The following is a 23,257-nucleotide window of genomic DNA, read 5'->3' as shown; positions in this document are numbered from 1 at the left end:
AACTACTAACTTTGTCATTTATACATATTCCTGATACCTCAAAATCGAATTCCTTACACAGAGAACTCACATCTAGCTTGCTACTACAACACAGCAAAGAGTTTTTAACGTAGACTGCAGTACCACCGTGTATACACTTATCCCTGCAGAAGTTACTAATTAGTTTAAAGTCATCAAATTGAATAAAGCAAATCTCATCATATTTACACCAATGCTCATTAACACAAATCACATCAAACTGATTTTCTAAGGCAAATTCTTTCAATATCAGGGATTTACTACTCAGCCCTTGCACATTGAGGCAGCAAATTGTGAGACTGTGGTTAATTTGTGAGGAATTAGAATCAGCACTGATATTGCTATTCACAACTGAATCAATGTGCTTGGTTAGACTAAAAAAGTATCATCAGAGTGTACAGGGTGGTTAACATTGTATTCCAAGGCTATTGCATTATGATACTTAGCTTGATTCAGACAAATTTTTTCTACTATGTCTACAATAACATCTGAGACAAATCCTTTACCTAACCTGTTTAGATGAAAACCATGAGATTTATGAAACCTCCTACCAACCTTTCACATAGTTCTTCGTCGCTCTGCTCACAGCATTCTTTGAGTCGTCTAATTTCTTCACACAGTAATTCGTTTTCTTCTTTCAATTGCTGAAGAATAGCATCAGATGAATCGTAGTCTTTTGTTGCAACATTGTCCAGGCTAGGGTCGTTGAAGCATGGAGGACAGAACCACTCAGTATTATCTTCGGGCAGGCTCTGTTCGTCGACGTTGGCACATTTAAAATGGTTCCACAGATCACATTTACCACAAAGGATGCCGTTTCGCACAATTTTCTTGCATTTCACACACTTAATGTTTAATAAAATTCTACTTTTTAGCGGAGCTGAACGAACTACATCCTTACTGACACGCGCCATCTCGGCTTATGGAGGAATAGCCGCCACTGGTCAAAAGTATTCCAAACAGCGTAATGTGGAATTATGAAACTTGTGAACTTACTTAGACTATTCCTGCAACCATTGTCGCAATTGTGAGAAGCTTCAGTCTATTTACATATTTCACAAACTCGAGATCGGCTTACTAACTTAGTTCTATAATGGGAAAGAGCAACCTGCAGCAGCTGAGGGCTGAACCTGAGTTTTATGACCTGGTGATCAACGAATTCGCCAAAAAGGAGAGGTGGATCCAGCTTCATTACACATAAGGTAGATTTAAATGTTAAAATGACATTTTCTTCTTTTGGAGCTGTTTATCTTAACGAAGAGTTCATTAAGTTCCACTGTTTTCAGTAGATGGGAAAATGCTTCCGTCGACTACGGGCGATTCCCACCTCAGTCCTCAGCAACTGAGATGCGATTAAGACTCATTTTCTAACTATCAGATCACCTAAGAGATTTTAAACTCCAATTTTTTTTCATTTTTACACTTCCGGATCAGTTATTTACTGCGTGCTCTATCGATTCCAAGACCATCTCTTCTGCTTTTTGGTTGAGTCTTTCAGGGATGGACAGTGAGGAAACGGAAAGCTAATGGGACCTGGTGGTTTAGTTGTGAAGCGTGTGCCAGAGATCTGAAAGATCGCGAGGTCGAATGCCGGTTGGACACACAATATTTCGGTCTGCCCATAACACCGATTGCCTAATGTTCATCTCCCAGTGATGGGAGGAACGTGAACGTGATTAGTATTTCACATTAAACTGTATCAACTTTCAATGGCAGGATTAATGGAGCATGTTAGGGACACCCAAGTCACCTAATTGGCATCCAAGTGGAAGACTGCCAGGCCGATTAGCTAAACGGGTTTACTATTTTGCAATTGACACTCGTCTTCTGAACAGCCAGCAATGCGAACTGGCACTGCTGCATAACAGATAAAAAGGATCCGCTTACGGGATAGTGGACAACATATGTGAGTGGGTGTGCCGAGGAATTTCGTTGTTACATTCAAAGAGGTGAGAACGAGACGAAATGTAGTAGAAGGTGGACAGCTCTTAACCAGAAAACAAGCAGGACCAACATAGGCGCTGGAGACCGTAAAACAAAGAAAATTTTGATAAAATTCTTTATCGAGAACTATATGTTAAATGGTGTCGACGGCAACACCCTCAACAGCGACAATATAGCGCTTTTTTTGTTTGTTTTAGTAACTACTGTTAACTGATGTGCGAAAATGTTTCAAATTAATGATAAACCATTGGCCTTTGTCTCTAGTTTCACAGTTTGTGGAAACATGACAAATTAAGAAAACATTTGTATTTTAAATGTAATGAAAATAGCGATGGCAATTACCTCAGAAATGGAGCAACTTTACTATCTGCTTATGTCTTGCACGTGAGTAAAGCTTCTTTAGTCCCTCTTTAGAAGTAAAAACTTTTACTTCTGACACTCGTTTATAGATATTCTGGAAATTTAAACTCTTGTCCAATCCAAAGGTGATGGATGCTCTATGGCTTTGAGTAGGTCAGACCAGAAGCTTCTGAATTATTTTGAACCTGTCCTCCTGTTATACACGAGGACATTATAATGTTGATATTGTAGAGGGTAGAGTCCGAAACTGTTGTCAGACTGCAAGAGCTATGTTATTATCTGAAATGTTTTCATAAATGTGCTAATTAATTTTGTCCATCAAAACTACAGCACTGGTCAGAGCTCAAAACCTTGCCCATGGGCCAATTTCGTTGACCCTGAGGTACTGCTTGCCAGATGTCCAACAGATCAGTTTGTGGCACTGTGGGTATCACGTGCACCAGCCACATGGTGGGTATCGGGGATATTGTTGAAGCTAGGAAGCTGTAAGAGCATCAAGTGTTCAGTGTTCCTGTCATTTAGAAAGAAATACATGTAGAGCAGACTCTGTAACTTGATGTACTGAAAATGGTGGTAACCATTGGCTTCTTTTAAGAAATGTGAAGACAAAATAATAAAGCTCTTTCTGAATACTTGTAATTCTTCACTGGCTACTGGGATCCTTCCTGAAAATTGACAATAGCGAAAGTGAGGCCGTTGTTTGAAAATGGTACAAAGCATAAAGGTAAAAGATTACAGAAAATCTTTGTGCTCTCTGGTTTCTCTAAAATAGTTTGTAAAAGACTGGCCTATTTTATAAAACAAAATAACTTTCTCAAAAATCACAGCATTGTTCCCGGAAATGTAGGTCGATAGAAACTGCACCTTCAATTTTTTTAGAAGTAGTTCTGACCTCAGTAGACCAATAGTATGTCTCTATTTTGGGGCCTCACGAAAACTCTTGATATTATAAACCATATACTGCTGCTCTGAAAACTGGAACAAAAAAGCATTAGGAAACTGGGACACAAATGGATACATGCAGAACAGACAACAAATAGTGGAACTTTACTATCAAAAGGGAATTGAGATGCATATGTACCAATCGGAGAAGCTAAATGTTAAATATGTTAAGCCCCAAGGTCCAGTCTTGTTCCTGCTATTTACTAATGACTTAGTCAGCAACACTATGCCAAACTTGTATAAAATTTTCAGATGTCAACAACATTATGATAAGAGAGAAAACAATAGAACAACTGGGTATGTCACATGTCTCTAACTGGTTATCCAGAACAGCCTTAACCATTATTGACGTACTATTCAAAGTATACACCCTTTAAGCTCTGCTTTAATGTTATCTGGCAAACAATTAGAAACTGTAAACAGTGCTAAATTTGCTTGAATATGAAATCAAGAAATGCAAAAGTGGGGCAAGCATGCAAGCTTCATCAGTAAAAAAATTAAGTACCAACAGTTACGGTATAAAAATTCTTACTAACTGCATGACAGAATACGTTTTAAAACGTATACGTTATGTACAGGTGGAATCTTAAGTTGAGGTGTGATATCACTTTTTGGGGCAGCTCATGTGCCAGCAGAAGTTGCTTTATTGTTCAAAAAAGAATTATAAGTACAGTAGGAAATGTTACTAGAAGCTCATGCGAGCCACAGTTTAAGAACTTGCAAATTCTGCCATACCTTGTTTGTTATATGTTTCATTAAGAAAATAATGGACACAGAAGACCAATTAGGTATAAAAATTAAGCCGTTCATAAATGTAATACACAACAGAAAATGGAGTTGCATAGTGAATGTCAAGAGGCACCTGTACTAGCAGGGAAAAACTATACAAGTTAACACAATACCTTAAAACACAAAAAATTTAAGAAATTTTAAACTGGCTCGAAAAAGTATCTGTTTGAATAAACTGTTTTACAATGTTGACGAATATGTACTATCCTAAACTGCATAACAGCTAGTGAAGCTAGATGCTTGTGGCATCTGGATGAGTAGCTCCACAAGGTGTATACGGCCCGGGACAACCGGGAGATCCGGGAATATTTTAGAATTCCGGGAATTTGTCATTGTTTTCAGTCAGATTTTTGTAATTTTGACTGGTAAGAACCGATACTCTAACAAAGAATATTACTGTATCCCGCTACTGCAGAATAATACTTCAACAATAAAACATAAACGAGTGTAAAAACGAAAATATAACAAACTGCAAAGTAAAGGTGCCATATACAACAACAAAATAAAGTGCTCGTACAAGCGTCTGCCAACAGCAAAATTTGTCAAAGGCTTTAGGAAGAATATGTAATGATTCGTAACAACAAATTGCCTCCGATGAGGGTGAGGGTGACGTCACAACTTTTTACATTATATTCGTTTTAGCAGTTAACATGCGGAATCATGCGCATGCGCAGTTGAGTAGTTCCTTCTCCCGCTTCTGGCTACAGAAATATGGCTGCTGGCTGTGTAAGCAGCCGCAGGTTCGAATGTCTTGTTTCTTTTATGATCTAACGTAAGATCTTTTAATATTTTATATGTACGAACATGCGGCTCTCTATGACATCGTAGCTGCGGAAGCGCGGTGACGCCTGTCACCTGGCGCTGTCTGGCAACTGCAGAAATGAACCTATTTCTAACAGGTCGCAGGAAAATATTCCGAATGGTGGTTTGAAATGCGTTACTATCAAAGAAAATTTCCTTTTACGCAAGTTGAACTACTTACGAAAATGTACGATGAATTACTTAAATCAAAGAGCGTTTGACTCTCATTTAAAAATAAACTCATTGATGACGAGCCATTTAGATGAATTTCGAGCCCAGAAGAACAGACATTTATGTCGGCGTTAAAAATTTTAATGGCATATTTGTGTGACATATCTTAAATTGTAATACGCGCATAGACGACCAACATTATATGTAAAAGCTTAGTTTCTCTTCCAGCATATTAATCTTATAGACCAATATTATAAGTGAAAGCTTTACTTTTCTTGTAACAACACTATGTATATTAATTTAAACCATTAACTTTTTCTGTTCGTGTGTTCGCGCTACTTAACAGTGATGTTGCTATTGGCTGACTTCATCACGTGTCATAAGCTCTGAATACCTGGTAACATCGGCTGATGAAAATCTCGTGACATGAACTATGACTGGCTTACAAAAGCGCACCGCAATCTCTATTTCAATGCTTCGGAAAGTAACATGCGCTGTTTGGTGGAATTCAAATTTATACTTACGTAATACGAAAATATGCATCGTACATGTTTACTGCACATCAAAGATCTTTTTTTTCCCCTTGTGTTTCGTTTTCTAAAGCGCCGGGAAATTCTACACCTGTGTACAAAACAATAACCATTCAAAGGATGGATAAGTTATACAGTTCCAAGAGAGAATGTACTGTCAGTTAACAGGGAAAAAGTACGTTTTCACCTAGGAGAAAATGTATTTTTAAATGGGAAATCCGAGAATTTTTTTCTTTTTCCACGTACACACCCTGCTCCAGAATCTTTCAGTGTGTAACATAATCAATATTAAAGGTTGTTGTATAAATTGTAAATACACTTTAATTTTCAAATTTATGTATTTTATACAAAAGGTAAAGTTGTAAACTATGGTAATGAAGAGTTTACAAAAACTGTGAACATCCTTTTGCTTTGTTTAAAACTAGATTGTCAAAAATCCATAAAAAGAGTGTGATAATGTAGTGTAAATTTGTGCTGTTTGTACAAAAAAGCTCACGATGTAACTGCTCATCAACTTAATGATGTAAGAATAGGAAATATCCCTTTGCTTTTTTACTAGGATATTTATTAAAAGTCCTTGAGAAGAGTATAAGATAGTTATCCATGTATGTACATTTTTGTGCAATTTAACCACATTTTGAATTAAAAAAGTGTCATTAAATATAGTTTATAATCATTACATTAAATCATATTATCTCACCTCATAGCAACTGAAATGTCCGATATCAGTTTGTATCTATGAACAAAAATGATAAAGTGGATCAATAATATTAATAATAATAATAATAAAACCCGTGGAGGCCCGGGAAAAGAATAGGCCTCCAGTATGTCCTGCCAGTCGTAAAAGGCGACGAAAAAAACAAACCACTAATAGGGCTAACCCCCCTTTTAGTCTGATTAGTTGGTTCAGGACAGAACTAATGAAGCCTCGGATATGTGCTGTCATGGTCGGGGACGACACTTGGACCCTATGCCCATCCACAATGGTAACGACACTGGTAGCCACACGGAAAATGATTTAAATCCAAATAGAGGTGTTTTGCAGGATATGCTTCCTGCAACCACTCTAGAAGGAAAACAAAGACAGAGGATGAAATGGTCAGATGAAGTTAACCGACACCTCATGTTCTGTTATTACCAAGCAACAAACTTAGGAACCAACACAACTGGATACAGATCATCAGTATACACAACTTTTATTACCAGATACCCAGAATTAAAATTTTTAATAGAACAATGACTAGCTGATCAGATCTGTGTAATAATAAAAAATAACAGGATACCCCAGTCAGAATTAGAAAACATCAAACAACAAATACTGGAACAAAATAATGTGCAATCAGAAGAAGAAAATTCAGTAATGGACTCAAACATCCCACAGCAAATAAACAAAGAACACCACACATCAATTAAACAATCAGAGAAAAACAAAATCTTAAGAGAGCCAGCAGAACAAGCACAAATAGAACACCAAGTGACACACATATTAGATATGGGAGAAAAATTTCAGCTGACATACATAGAATACAAAGACTCAAATACAGACATTATACCATTCTTGCATAGACCACCAAATAACCCACAAGTCGAAACAACAACAACAACAACTACTATCAAAACAATCATACACAACAAAATAAATGAAAATACAACTATGGAAGAGTTAAACTACTGATTTTACCAGACAATAGATAACACACACATTAAAATACACAATCCACCAAACATAACAGACAGGGAACACTTCAGAGGCAACATATGGTCAAACCCGCTACAACATAACAGGCATGCACGGTGGATACAAGCAGAAACAGACACATACAAGATGATACCACAGATGCCTGAACTGATAATTTGGCAACATGAAGCCACCCAAGCAATTAATTTCACTCACAATTGGAAAGCCCCTGGATAATATAAAATAGCAAATTCTGGCTAAAGAAGTTCACCTCAACACATTCCCATCTAACTAAATTATTTAACAGTTACATTGCAGACCCATACACATTCCCTGATACACTTACACATGGAATAACTTATCTGAAACCTAAAGATCAAGCAGACACAGAAAACCCAGCAAAATGTTGCCCCATAACATGCCTACCAACAATATACAAAATATTTACTTCAGTCATTACACAGAAATTAATGACACATACAACACAGAACAAAATTACAAATGAAGAACAAAAATGCTGTTGTAAAGGAGCACGAGGATGTAAAGAGCAACTGATAATAGATGCAGAGGTGACATATCAAGCTAACACTAAAGAAAGGTCGCTACACTACGCATACATTGATTACCAAAAAACTTTTGATAGTGTACCCCACTCATGGTTACTACAAATATTAGAAATATACAAAGTAGATCCTAAATTGATACAGTTCCTAAACATAGTAATGAAAAATTGGAAAACCACACTTAATATCCAAACAAATTCAAAGAATATCACATCACAGCCAATACAGATTAAGCGTGGAATATACCAAGGAGACTCATTAAGTCCTTTCTGGTTCTGCCTTGGTCTGAACCCACTATCCAACATGTTAAATAATACTAATTATGGATACAATATTACTGGAACATACCAACACAAAATCACACATTTGCTATACATGGATGATCTAAAACGACTGGCAGCAACAAATCAACCAAATACTAAAGATAACAGAAGTATTCAGCAATGATAGAAATATGGCTTTTGGAACAGACAAATGTAAGAAAAACAGCATAGTCACGGGAAAACACACTAAACAAGATTATTACATATTGGATAACCACAGCGACTGCATAGAAGTGATGGAAAAAAACAGATGCCTATAAATATCTATGATACAGACAAAAAATAGGAATAGATAATACAAATATTAAAGAAGAACTAAAAGAAAAATATAGACAAAGACTAATAAAAATACTGAAAACAGAATTGACAGCAAGAAACAAGACAAAAGCTATAAATACTTATGCTATACCAATATTGACCTACTCATTTGGAGTAGTGAAATGGAGTAACACAGACCTAGAAGCACTCAATACACTTACATGATCACAATGCCACAAATATAGAATACATCAGATACATTCAGCAACAGAAAGATTCACATTAAGCAGAAAGGAAGGAGGAAGGGGATTTATCGACATAAAAAACCTACATTATGGACAGGTAGACAATTTAAGAAAATTCTTTATAGAACGAGCAGAAACTAGCAAAATACACAAAACAATCACTGACATAAATACATCGGTTACACCACTGCAATTTCATAACCACTTGTACAACCCTTTAGATCACATAACATCAACAGATACGAAGAAAGTGAATTGGGAAAAGAAAACACAACATGGCAAGCACCCGTATCATCTAACACAGCCACACATCTATCGAGACGCGTCCAACATATGGCTAAGAAAAGGCAATATATACAGTGAGACGGAAGGGTTCTTGAGTGCAATACAGGATCAAACAATAAACACCAGATATAACAGCAAGCATATTATTAAAGATCCCAATACCACAACAGATAAATGCAGACTTTGCAAACAACAAATAGAAACAGTAGATCACATCACAAGGAGATGTACAATACTAGCAAATACAGAATACACCAGAAGACGTGACAGTGTAGCAAAAATAATACATCAACAACTTGCCATACAACATAAACTAATAAAACAACATGTTCCCACATACAAGTATGCACCACAAAATGTACTGGAGAATGATGAATACAAATTATACTGGAATAGAACAATTATAACAGATAAAGCAACACCACATAACAAACCTGACATCATACTCACCAATAAAAATAAGAAAATAACACAACCAATCGAAATATCCATACCCAATACAACCAATATACAGAAGAAAACAGGAGAAAAAATTGAAAAATACATCCAACTGGCTGAGGAAGTAAATTTCATGTGGCATCAGGATAAAGTTGACATTATACCAATTATACTGTCAACTACAGGAGTCATACCACACAATATCCACCAGTACATCAATGCAATACAGCTACATCCAAACGCATATATACAACTACAGAAATCTGTAATTATTGATACATGTTCAGTTACCTGAAAGTTGCTAAATGCAATGTAACATATATCGTACAGTTAAAAGGAAGTCACGCTTGATCAAGGTCCACGTCACTTTCCGTTTTTAACCAGGCATAACGTCTGAGAAAAGAAAGAAATAATAATAATAACAGTAATAATAATAAAATGCAATACAAGTCTATGACTCACTTTGCAATCATCTGTCACAAATGCATGCTCATTTCTCCATAAGATTGTAAAGGACCATAGAAGCATGTAGTTTAAAAATTATGAATTCATGTTTGATTGGAAAAGGACTTGTGACTTGTCATTCACTGGTTTTAGGAATAATTGATGTAATGCGAGTTTCCTCTAGCGTGTCTTAACAATGGCAACTTGGCGTGAAATGTCAAACAACTCTGTACACCAGTAGTGTTTTTCCCTTAAGAAAACATTATTTTGTTGTTGTTGTGTTGGTGTTGGTGGTGGTGGTGGTGGTGGTGGTGGTGGTGGTGGTGGCGGCGGCCTTCAGTCCGAAGACTGGTTTGATGCAGCTCTCAAGTAGAGCAACATGCCCTTAGGTAAAATAGTGTCTTTAGTTTCCCCTTGCTTTAAACCTTTCAGAGTATGAAAGTAGCAAGCCTTGTTGGACAACAAGGCTTGCTACTTTGATTCTTTCATTGACCCAAGATCTATAGAGACGATATGCCAAACATTTTGTTGTGCCATGTATTTGTATGATTGATTCTTTTCTTTTCATTGCTGACCATGCTATTCACAGTGGAATTCAGATGATTATTGACATACTAAATGTTCGGAGTGTGCTGTGTCGAGTGTGCTCTGTACACCTGAATCCAGTTGGCATACATAATGCAGCTAAGCTGCAACTACTAAAGCACGTCTTAAGCTCAAAATTGTTTACTGTGAGTTCAGAGCCCAATAAGTGGCAAATATATGAAGGTGGTTATTTTTGTTCAGGTATCTGTCCATCCAGCCCTGCAAATGCTGTGAACTGTTGTGTATAAAAACAGGCGATCTGAATTGTCTTCCTTGCTGTTACTTCCATTTGGTCAACAATGATGCTGTGGTGTTACATCCAAAGTCTCCTAAAGTGGTAATCTGGAAACACTGTGATGGTTAGCTGAAAGAGAAATAATTGAATCATAAGGAAAATTCATGAGAGAATTATAAAATTGTGAGACATAACTACGGGCCAGTACTTACTTTTACTGTGTCAGTATGGACAGTAGGCACATGTAGAAATACACGAGACAGTCCTAAGTTTCAGAACTATTACTTGTGTCATTGAAGAGGACAGGAGGATAAGTTGAGCAAAATTAAAAAAGGACAGGGTCCTCAGACTCCAGAATGTCCATCTCATCCTTTAATCTGAGTGACATAGCCTTTCTTTTTAAATTTCTCCACCTTGTCCTCATCACCTCCGTGGGGAACTATTTGTTCCAGAAAGTGTGTACTTTAATATTTGCCTATTGTTTGTATCAATAGTTCACCTCTTGATGGTAAGTACTGAGCAGCAATTATGAAAGAAAATTAAGAGAAGTCTTCGACTGAATGTATAATGGCAAGTCGAGTTTCAGTGTGTATGCCTCCACTGAGTCCATCTGTGTGTTGAAAATAACTGAAACAAATAGTGGACTATGTAATAACTAAATCTTATCTTTCACATCTTGTCAGTCTCAGTGTTTTTTTTTAATTGTGTTTAATTTTGTTTCCTTTATAGTAATTAATTATCAGTGTCTTGGTCAATTAATGTATCATTTCCTGTAATAACAGCCAATTAAAATGAATGTTGTTGACAATTTGTGTGCTCTATAAGCATTCTTCATTCTTTTCAGGTATCCAATAGGTGATGTACCCCTTCCATATTTCACAGAATGGGTAAAGGATGTACTGGATGTAAAACTTGATTTCAAACAAGAATCACAGTCTTTAATAAGAGCCAAAGACTATCCACAGCCACATTTGGATGACGGTTAGTTTAAATAATAATAATAATAATAATAAACCAATTACTAAAGATAACAGAAGTATTCAGCAATGATATAAATATGGCTTTTGGAACAGACAAGTGTAAGAAAAATAGCATAGTCAAGGGAAAACACACTAAACAAGAAGATTACATATCAGATAACCACAGCGACTGCGTAGAAGCGATGGAAAAAACAGATGCCTATAAATATCTAGGATACAGACAAAAAATAGGAATAGATAATACAAAATTAAAGAAGAACTGAAAGAAAAATATAGACAAAGACTAACAAAAATACTGAAAACAGAATTGACAGCGAGAAACAAGACAAAAGCTATAAATACTTATGCCATACTCATTTGGAGTAGTGAAATGGAGTAACACAGACCTAGAAGCACTAAATACACTTACACGATCACAATGCCACAAATATAGAATACATCACATACATTCAGCAACAGAAAGATTCACATTAAGCAGAAAGGAAGGAGGAAGGGGATTTATCGACATAAAAAACCTACATTATGGACAGGTAGACAATTTAAGAAAATTCTTTATAGAACGAGCAGAAACTAGCAAAATACACAAAGCAATCACTCATATAAATACATCGGCTACACCACTGCAATTTCATAACCACTTGTACAACCCTTTAGATCACATAACATCAACAGATACGAAGAAAATAAATTGGAAAATGAAAACACTACATGGCAAGCACCCGTATCATCTAACACAGCCACACATCGATCAAGACGCATCCAACACGTGGCTAAGAAAAGGCAATATATACAGTGAGACGGGAGGATTCATGATTGCAATACAGGATCAAACAATAAACACCAGATATTACAGCAAGCATATTATTAAAGATCCCAATACCACAACAGATAAATGCAGACTTTGCAAACAACAAATAGAAACAGTAGATCACATCACAAGCGGATATACAATACTAGCAACTACAGAATACACCAGAAGACATGACAATGTAGCAAAAATAATACATCAACAGCTTGCCTTACAACATAAACTTATAAAACAACACATTCCCACATACAAGTGTGCACCACAAAATGTACTGGAGAATGATGAATACAAATTATACTGGAACAGAACCATTATAACAGATAAAACAACACCACATAACAAACCTGACATCATACTCACCAATAAAAATAAGAAATTAACACAACTAATTGAAATATCCATACCCAATACAGCAAATATACAGAAGAAAACAGGATAAAAAATTGAAAAATACATCCAACTGGCTGAGGAAGTCAAGGACATGTGGCATCAGGATAAAGTTGACATTATACCAAGTATACTTTCATCTACAGGAGTCATACCATGCTATATCCACCAGTACATCAACGCAATACACCTACATCCAAACTTACATATACAACTACAGAAATCTGTGATTATTGATACATGTTCAATTACCCGAAAGTTCCTAAATGCAATGTAACATATCCCGTACAGTTAAAAGGAAGTCACGCTTGATCAAGGTCTGCGTCACCTTCCATTTTTAACCAGACATAACGTCTGAGACAATAAAGAAATAATAATAATAAACCCCGTGGAGGCCTGGGAAAAGAGTAGGCCTCCGGAATGTTCTGCCAGTCGTAAAAGAACAAACCACTAATAGGACTAACCCCCCTTTTAGTCTGATTAGTTGGTTCAGGACAGAACTAATGAAGCCTCGGACAAGCTCTGTCATGGTCGGGGACGACACTTGGACCATATGCCCGTCCTCAATGGTAACGACGCTGCTAGCCACACGGAAAATGATTTAAATCCAAATAGAGGTGTTTTGCAGGATATGCTTCCTGCAACCGCTCTAGAAGGAAAACAAAGACAGGGGATGAGATGGTCAGTTGAAGTTAACCGATACCTCATGTTCTGTTATTACCAAGCAACAAACTTAGGAACCAACACAACTGGATACAGATCACAAGTATACACAGCATTTATTACCAGATACCCAGGATTAAAATTTTTAACAGAACAACGACTAGCTGATCAGATTCGTGTAATAATCAAAAATAACAGGATACCCCAGTCAGAATTAAAAAACATCAAACAACAAGTACAACAAATACTGGAACAAAATAATGTGCAATCAGAAGAAGAAGAAAATACAGTAATGGACTCAAACATCCCACAGCAAACAATCAAAGAACACCACACATCAATTAAACAATCAGAGGAAAACAAAATCTTAAGAGAGCCAGCAGAACAAGCACAAATAGAACACGAAGTGACACACATGTTAGATATGGAAGAAAAATTTCAGCTGACGTACATAGAATACAAAGACACAAATACAGGCATTAGACCATTATTGCATAGACCACCAAATAACCCACAAGTCGAAACAACAATAACAACTATCAACACAATCGTACACAACAAAATAAATGAAAATACAACTATGGAGGAGTTACAACTACTGGTTTATATAGGAGCACTCACTACACTAAATATACACACTAGGCAGAGATCAGAACCAACCAACACACAGAAGAAACCCAAAAAACCAGCATGGCAATACAGGCTACAGATTAGAATAGAAAAACTGAGAAAAGACATGGACAGCTAACACAATTTATAAGAAATGAAATATCAGGAAAAAAACGAAAAAGGTTAGATAAAATCTCACAACAAGAAGCGATAGAGCAATTAGATGAAAAGAAGCAGAAATTACAAGCATTGGCCAAACGACTTAGAAGATACAAAAAAAGTGAAAATAAAAGGAAACAAAGCCAAACATTCAACACAAACCAAAAGAAATTTTACCAGACAAAAGATAACACACACATTAAAATAGAAAATCCACGAAACATAACAGACATGGAACACTTCCGGAGCAACATATGGTCAAACCCGGTACAATATAACAGGCATGCATGGTGGGTACAAGCAGAAACAGAAACATACAAGATGATACCACAAATGCCTGAAGTGATAATTTTGCAACATGAAGTCACACGAGCAATTAATCCTACGCAAAATTGGAAAGCCCCTGGATAATATAAAATAGCAAATTCTGGCTAAAGAAGTTCACCTCAACACATTCCCATCTAACTAAATTATTTAACAGTTACATTGCAGACCCATACACAGTCCCTGATACACTTACACATGGAATAACTTATCTGAAACCTAAAGATCAAGCAGACACAGAAAACCCAGCAAAATGTTGCTCCATAACATGCCTACCAACAATATACAAAATATTTACTTCAGTCATTACACAGAAATTAATGACACATACAACACAGAACAAAATTACAAATGAAGAACAAAAATGCTGTTGTAAAGGAGCACGAGGATGTAAAGAGCAACTGATAATAGATGCAGAGGTGACATATCAAGCTAACACTAAAGAAAGGCCGGCCGCGTTGGTCTAGCGGTTCAAGCGCTCAGTCCGGAACCGCGCGACTGCTACGGTCGCAGGTTCGAATCCTGCCTCGGGCATGGATGTGTGTGATGTCCTTAGGTTAGTTAGGTTTAAGTAGTTCTAAGTTCTAGGGGACTGATGACCAGAGATGTTAAGTCCCATAGTGCTCAGAGCCAGCCAACTAAAGAAAGGTCGCTACACTACGCATACATTGATTACCAAAAAACTTTTGATAGTGTACCCCACTCATGGTTACTACAAATATTGCAAATATATAACGTGGATCCTAAACTGATACAGTTCCTAAACATAGTAATGAAAAATTGGAAAACCACACTTAATATCCAAACAAATTCAAATAATATCACATCACAGCCAATACAGATTAAGCGTGGAATATACCAAGGAGACTCATTAAGTCCTTTCTGGTTCTGCCTTGGTCTGAACCCACTATCCAACATGTTAAATAATACAAATTATGGATACAATATTACTGGAACATACCAACACAAAATCACACATTTGCTAAACATGGATGATCTAAAACGACTGGCAGCAACAAATCAACAACTCAACCAATTACCAAAGATAACAGAAGTATTCAGCAATGATAGAAATATGGCTTTTGGAACAGACAAATGTAAGAAAAACAGCATAGTCAAGGGAAAACACACTAAACAAGAAGATTACATATTGGATAACCACAGCGACTGCATAGAAGCAATGGAAAAAACAGATACCTATAAATATCTAGGATACAGACAAAAAATAGGAATAGATAATACAAATATTAAAGAAGAACTAAAAGAAAAATATAGACAAAGACTAACAAAAATACTGAAAACAGAATTGACAGCAAGAAACAAGACAATAGCTATAAATACTGATGCTATACCAATATTGACCTACTCATTTGGAGTAGTGAAATGGAGTAACACAGACGTAGAAGCACTCAATACACTTACATGATCACAATGCCACAAATATAGAATAGATCACATACATTCACAAACAGAAAGACTTACATTAAGCAGAAAGGAAAGAGGAAGGGGATTTATCGACATAAAAAACCTACATTATGGACAGGTAGACATTTTAAGAAAATTCTTTATAGAACGAGCAGAAACTAGCAAAATACACAAAACAATCACTGATATAAATACATCGGTTACACCACTGCAATTTCATAACCACTTGTACAACCCTTTAGATCACATAACATCAACAGATACGAAGAAAGTGAATTGGGAAAAGAAAACACAACATGGCAAGCACCCGTATCATCTAACACAGCCACACATCTATCGAGACGCATCCAACACATGGCTAAGAAAAGGCAATATGTACAGTGAGACAGAAGGATTAATGATTGCAATACAGGGTCAAACAATAAACACCAGATATTACAGCAAGCATATTATTAAAGATCCCAATACCACAACAGATAAATGCAGACATTGCAAACAACAAATAGAAACAGTAGATCACATCACAAGCGGTTGTACAATACTAGCAAATACAGAATACACCAGAAGACATGACAATGTAGGAAAAATAATACATCAACAACTTGCCATACAACATAAACTAATAAAACAACATGTTCCCACATACAAGTATGCACCACAAAATATACTGGTGAATGATGAATACAAATTATACAGGAACAGAACAATTATAACAGATATAACAACATCACATAACAAACCTGACATCATACTCACCAATAAAAAGAAGAAATTAACACAGCTAATTGAAATATCCATACCCAGTACCACAAATATACGGAAGAAAAGAGGAGAAAAAATTGAAAAATACATCCAACTGGCTGAGGAAGTAAAGGACATGTGGCATCAGGATAAAGTTGACATTATACCAATTATACTATCAACTACAGGAGTCATACCACACAATATCCACCAGTACATCAACGCAATACAGATACGTCCAAATGTACAGGGCTATTACAAATGATTGAAGCGATTTCATAAATTCACTGTATCTCCATTCATTGACATATGGTCATGACACACTACAGATACGTAGAAAAACTCATAAAGTTTTGTTCGGCTGAAGCCGCACTTCAGGTTTCTGCTGCCAAAGCGCTCGAGAGTGCAGTGAGACAAAATGGCGACAGGAGCAGAGAAAGCTTATGTCGTGCTTGAAATGCACTCACATCAGTCAGTCATAACAGTGCAACGACACTTCAGGACGAAGTTCAACAAAGATCCACCAACTGCTAACTCCATTCGGCGATGGTATGCGCAGTTTAAAGCTTCTGGATGCCTCTGTAAGGGGAAATCAACGGGTCGGCCTGCAGTGAGCGAAGAAACGGTTGAATGCGTGCGGGCAAGTTTCACGCGTAGCCCGCGGAAGTCGACGAATAAAGCAAGCAGGGAGCTAAACGTACCACAGCCAACGGTTTGGAAAATCTTACGGAAAAGGCTAAAGCAGAAGCCTTACCGTTTACAATTGCTACAAACCCTGACACCCGATGACAAAGTCAAACGCTTTGAATTTTCGGCGCGGTTGCAACAGCTCATGCAAGAGGATACGTTCAGTGCGAAACTTGTTTTCAGTGATGAAGCAACATTTTTTTCTTAATGGTGAAGTGTTTAAACCTCCTCTACCAAGAAACGTGCCAGAACTGCGAGCTCACATCAACGATGCTTTCGAACTCATTGATGGGGACATGCTGCGCCGAGTGTGGGAAGAACTTGATTATCGGCTTGATGTCTGCTGAATCACTAAAGGGGCACATATCGAACATTTGTGAATGCCTAAAAAAACTTTTTGAGTTTTTGTATGTGTGTGCAAAGCATTGTGAAAATATCTCAAATAATAAAGTTATTGTAGAGCTGTGAAATCGCTTCAATCATTTGTAATAACCCTGTATATATACAACTACAGAAATCTGTAATTATTGATACATGTTCAATTACGCGAAAGTTCCTCAATGTAATGTAACATATACCATACAGTTAAAAGGAAGTCGCACTTGATCAAGGTCTGCATCACTTTCCATTTTTAATCAGACATAACGTCTGAGAAAGGAAAGAAATATTAATAATGTACATGAAATCAAATCATTGACTGTAAGAATGAATGCTTTTTGCAGTTGGTATGTTCCTAATTAGAAAATCTTGAGCTGTGCTGCATGAGAGCTGCAATTATGAAAGTGTGCTTCTTTCAAGTGGTATTTCACTGATTGCTGTGGTGCACATCTTTTGTGTGCATAATGCACCCTTCGTCTTTAACTACATGATGATGATTATTTCAAGCTTTAGGTCCATTAGGCATATGAAGACTCTTGATGTTTCATTGAATTGCTTTAGCTTACTGTTCTACTTTTATAGTTTTGTCAAAAGATAAATTTGTTCTTTTACATATCATTGACTGTTCTCAAAACAGATTACCCACAATCTGACTAGGAAGATTTACTCCAAAGCCAAACTATATAAACAGTAAGGTGCAGCTCTCATTGATGCGATATGATTTATGATTTGACATGTTGCAATAAAGATCGTGCAGTGCAGCAGTAATGCAATAGTTATCCGTATGAAACTCGCATTCCCACAGGAGTGACACAACAAGCAACAAGACACTGCAGGCAGCAATATCTCACGTGTGGCACGTTGCTGCCAGCCTCGCCTTGTACAATTTACATCTACATCTATATCTATGTGTTTACTCTGCTATTCATAGTAAAGTGCCTAGCAGAGGGTTCAATGAACCACCTTCGAGCTATGTCTCTACCGTTTAAGTCTCGAACAGCGCGTAGGAAAAACGAGCACTTATATTTTCCTGTTCAAGCCCTGGTTTCACATATTTTATCATGATGATAATTTCTCCGTATTTAGGTGGGTGCAAACAGAATGTTTTCGCAATCGGAGGAGAAAACTGGTGATTGAAATTTCATGAGAAGATCCCTTCGCAGTGAGAAACGCCTTTGTTTTAATGATTGCCACTCCAATTCCGGTATCATGTCTGTGGCACTGGCTCCCCTATTTCGCAATATACAAATATGTCACGTATTTATTCGAGACTGGAAAGAGGTATGGCTCTCCTTCCAGCATTAAAAACATTTTGCTATGTTGGCACATAGCATTATATGATATAATATATACCAAACAGAAACTGGCCGGTGACGACATTTTCCCTTCAAATGTCCAAAAATATTTGCTGTGCTTTTCATAATTTTGAAGTATTACAATAATTGTGGGCAATAGCAAAGAGAAAAATAGTTCATTATCAGGCTGTCATATTAGACTATAAGATGGAAAAAAATGCATTATTTTTTTACCAAATAATTTCCTCAGAATCAAATGGAAAAGGCTGCAAAAATAATTTTTAATATTCCTTTTAAACACAGTGCAGTCTAGATAAAATAGTTCGACAACATGCACCAACTGATGACAATAACAGCAGTACTAATCTGCATGTTTTATGTCAGTAAGATGACCAAATTCATTGAAATCTGTTACCGAGACAATGAATCTTATAGGAAATCATTCTGGGTGACACAATTCTGTCTTTCTGTGAGTTCTTAATGTGCAGGAGAAATTCATGTATTTATTTGCATATCTTTCTGTTTTTTCGGACACCAGATGAAGGTAAACATTACTGTACACATTTTTGGTGGTGTGTGATTAGTATGTTGAAGATATTAAGGGAGGTTATTAGTGTCACAGTTCTATTGCAGATGTAAGACAGAACATGTAAATGAAGAGTGTCTCACTGATAGACATACGATAGTCAAAAATTGAAGCATTACACTATTTACACACCACTGTTGAAAACTGACGTAGAAATTGGAGAGATATAATCAGCGAGGTCATTTCAGTGGACTTTGAATACATCTAGACATTGTTGAGTCGAAGCTCACCAATAAAATAAAATTAATTAGTGTATTGTTGCATTTTTCATTACTTAAGCAATTATTACATCAACTGTTTCATAAGTAGTCAATTCTTGTATAAACCCACTTGGTATTTTGTGCTGTTTTCATTAACTGCAATGTAAGAGGTACGTAATTTGTTAGTGACAAAAAATAGAAAAAGCAAGTTACTCATTATCTCAACAGTAAAAGTGCTACATATTGAGAATTTGAAAATCACATTTTATACATGATGATTTTGTGATGATGATACAAACTTTCAGGGATGATAGAGAGACCTTAGTCTGGAAATGACACAGTTGAAAGTTATAAGTGATGACCATTCTGATACTTCGGACAGTGGACCTCTTCTACTGCAAGCTCTTTGCTTTCCGTATTTTAGTAGGAGACAGTATGGATAAAAATAAAAAAAACAGCCCAATAAACATGGGATCTAAAGCACAGACCTTTGGAGCTATGAGCACTTGTTCATCTTTGCTGCTGTGAAAAACATCTATTGTACAGAACAGGTGTTCATAGCTTTTAAGGTATGCGTTTTAGAGCCCCAGTTTACTAGGAAATTTTTTCTTGGTTTGGTCCATTTTACCTCGTCCCAAAGTGTGGAAAACGAAGAGCTTTTGGTAGAAGAGGTCCGCTGTTAGATGTGTCAGAGTAGTTCTCTCTAGTAACTTGAGACTCTGACATTTCTGGACGAGGGCACCTTACCTCCAACTGATACAGTTACTGTTCTCCCCAGAATGTTGGTAACATCATCATGGATTCACCCTGTGTGTGTGTGTGTGTGTGTGCGCCCGCGTGCGTGTGTGTGTGTGTGTGTGTGTGTGTGTGTGTGTGTGTGTGTGCACCCCTTATCTGTCTACCTGTCTGCTCCTTCCTTCCTTCCTTCCTTCCTCCCTCCTCCCTCCTCTCTCTCTCTCTCTCTCTCTCTCTCTCTCTCTCTCTCTCTCCTCCCCTTTTCCCTCCTCTCTGTCTCACCCCTCGTCCCCCTCTCTGGCTGCATGAAAGATCTGAAGAAATCAAAAATGAAATGATTGTTGGAAGAAAAGTCAAAACAACCTTGATTGAAATCAGAAGTAAGGGTGGTAACATTAGAGAGTTCTACATCTACACTCTGCAAACCACCCTGAAGTGCATAGCGGAGGGTATGTCCCTGAGTACCAGTTATTAGAGTTTCTCCCTGTTCCATTCATTCATGTTTGGAGCTCGGGAGGAATCATTGTTTGAATGCCTCTGTGTGTGCAGTAATTGTTCTAATCTTATCCTCACGATCCCTGTGTGAGTGATATGTAGGGGGTTGTAGTATATCCCTAGAATAATTATTTAAAGCTGGCTCTTGAAACTTTGTTAATAGACTTTCTCAGAATAGATTGTCTGTCATCAAGAGTCTGCTAGTTCAATTCCTTGAGTTCATTTCAGTCCATTCAGCACATCTGTGACACTCTCCCTCAGATTAAACAAACCTGTGACTATTCATGCTGCCCTGTTAGTCCTATCTGGCACGGGTCTCTCACACTTGACCAATATTCTAGAACCTGTCATGTGAGTGATTTGTAAGCAATCTCGCTTTTAATTTGATTGCACTTCCCCAGTATTCCACCAATAAACTGAAGTCTACCAACGGCTTTACCCACAGTTGAGCCTATATGATCATACCACTTCTATTAAGTGTTACACCCAGGTATTTGTACGAGTTAGCTGATTCCAGCAGTGACTCACTGATATTATAGTCATAGGTTACTACTTTTTCTTTTGTTTTTGTGAAGTGCAAAAGGAGTTCAATGGGAATTTCACTGCTAAATGCAGAGGGGAAAGCAGATAGGTAGAAAGAGTACATTGAAGGCCTTCACGAGGGGGAAGACTTGTCTGATGTTGTGGCAGGAGAAGATACAGGAATCAACAGGGAAGAGCTAGAGGATACTATAATCAGAACTTAAGAGAGCTTTAGAAGACTTTGGATCAAATAAGGGAGAAAAGATAGATAACATTTCCATCAGAGTTTCTAAAATCATTGGCGGAAGAGGCAAAAGAACAACTATTCACATTGGGGTGTAGAATGTATGAGAGTGGCAGTACACCATCTCACTTTCGAAAAAACCTTATCCACATAATACTAAATATAGCAAGGGCCGATAAGTGTGAGAATTATCGCACAGTCACTGTAACAGCTCATACATCCAAGTTACTGAGAAGAATAATATACAGAAGAATGGAAAAGAAAATTGGTGATGTGTTAGGTGATGATCAGTTTGGCTTTAGAAAAGGTAAAGGCACCAGAGAGGCAGCTCTGACATTTCAGTTGACAAGGAAGCATGACTGAAGAAAAATCAAGACCCATTCATAGGGTTTGGTGACCAAGAAAAAGCGTTCAACAATATCAAATGGTGCAAGATATTCAAATTCTGAGAAAAATAGGGATAAGGTATAGGGAAAAGATGGCAATATACAGTATGTACAAGAGACAAGAGGGAACAACGAGACTGGAAGACCGAGAGTGGAGTGCTTGGATTAAAAAGGGTGTAAGACAGGGATGTAGTCTTTTGTCCATGCTGTTCAATCTATACATCGAAGAAGCAATGACAGAAAAAATTGTTCGAGAGTAGATTAAAAATTCGAGGCGAAAGGATATCAATGATAAAATTCTCGGATGACATTGCTATCCTCTGTGAAAGTGAAGAAGAATTGCAGGATGTGGTGAATGAAATGAATTGTCTAATGAGTACAGAATATGGATTGAGAGTAGATCGAAGAAAGATGAAAGTAATGAGAAGTAGCAGAAATGAGAACAGTGAGAAATTTAAAATCAGAGTTGGGGTTCATGAAGTAGACAAAATTCAGGAAGTCTGCTACCTAGGCAATTGAATAACCAGTGACGAACGGAGCAAGGTGATCATAAAACACAGACCAGCACTGGCGGAAAAGGCATCCCTGGCCAAGAGAAGCATGTTAGTAGAAAACGTAGGTCTTAACACGAGGAATAAATTTCTGAGAATGTTTGTTTTGAGCACAGCATTGTATGGTAGTGGGACATGGACTGTGAGAAAACCAGAACAGCAAAGAATCTAAGTCTTTGAGATGTTAAACTACAGCAAAATGTTGAAAATTAGGTGGACGTATAAGGTAGGGAATAAGGAGATTCTCTGCAGAATCGGCAATGAGAGGAATATATGGAAAACACTGACCAGAAGAAGAGACAGGATGATAGGACATCTGTTAGGCATCAGGGAATAACTTCAACAGTGCTAAGAGGAGCTGCAGAGGGTGAAAACTGTAGAGGAAGGCAGAGATTGGAATATATTCAGCAAGTAATTGAGAACAAAGGATGCAATTGCTTTTCTGAGATGGAAAGGTTGGCACAGGAGAGGAA

General features: G+C 37.1%; 1 protein-coding gene across 1 annotated transcript in view; it reads left to right on the top strand.

The window, feature by feature from the left end:
- Positions 1–23,257, top strand: part of LOC126457684 (alkyldihydroxyacetonephosphate synthase) — a 238,234-nt gene that overhangs the window by 133,351 nt on the left and 81,626 nt on the right. The window contains exon 3 of the mRNA XM_050094189.1: positions 11,454–11,590. Within this exon, the coding sequence (XP_049950146.1) occupies positions 11,454–11,590 (137 nt within the window). The remainder of the gene's footprint in view (positions 1–11,453; positions 11,591–23,257) is intronic.

Source organism: Schistocerca serialis, chromosome 2, assembly GCF_023864345.2.
Source record: "Schistocerca serialis cubense isolate TAMUIC-IGC-003099 chromosome 2, iqSchSeri2.2, whole genome shotgun sequence".
NCBI classification, from domain to species: domain Eukaryota; kingdom Metazoa; phylum Arthropoda; class Insecta; order Orthoptera; family Acrididae; genus Schistocerca; species Schistocerca serialis.
Note: the sequence above shows the minus strand (reverse complement) of the source record. Positions and strands in the feature narration are given on the sequence as shown.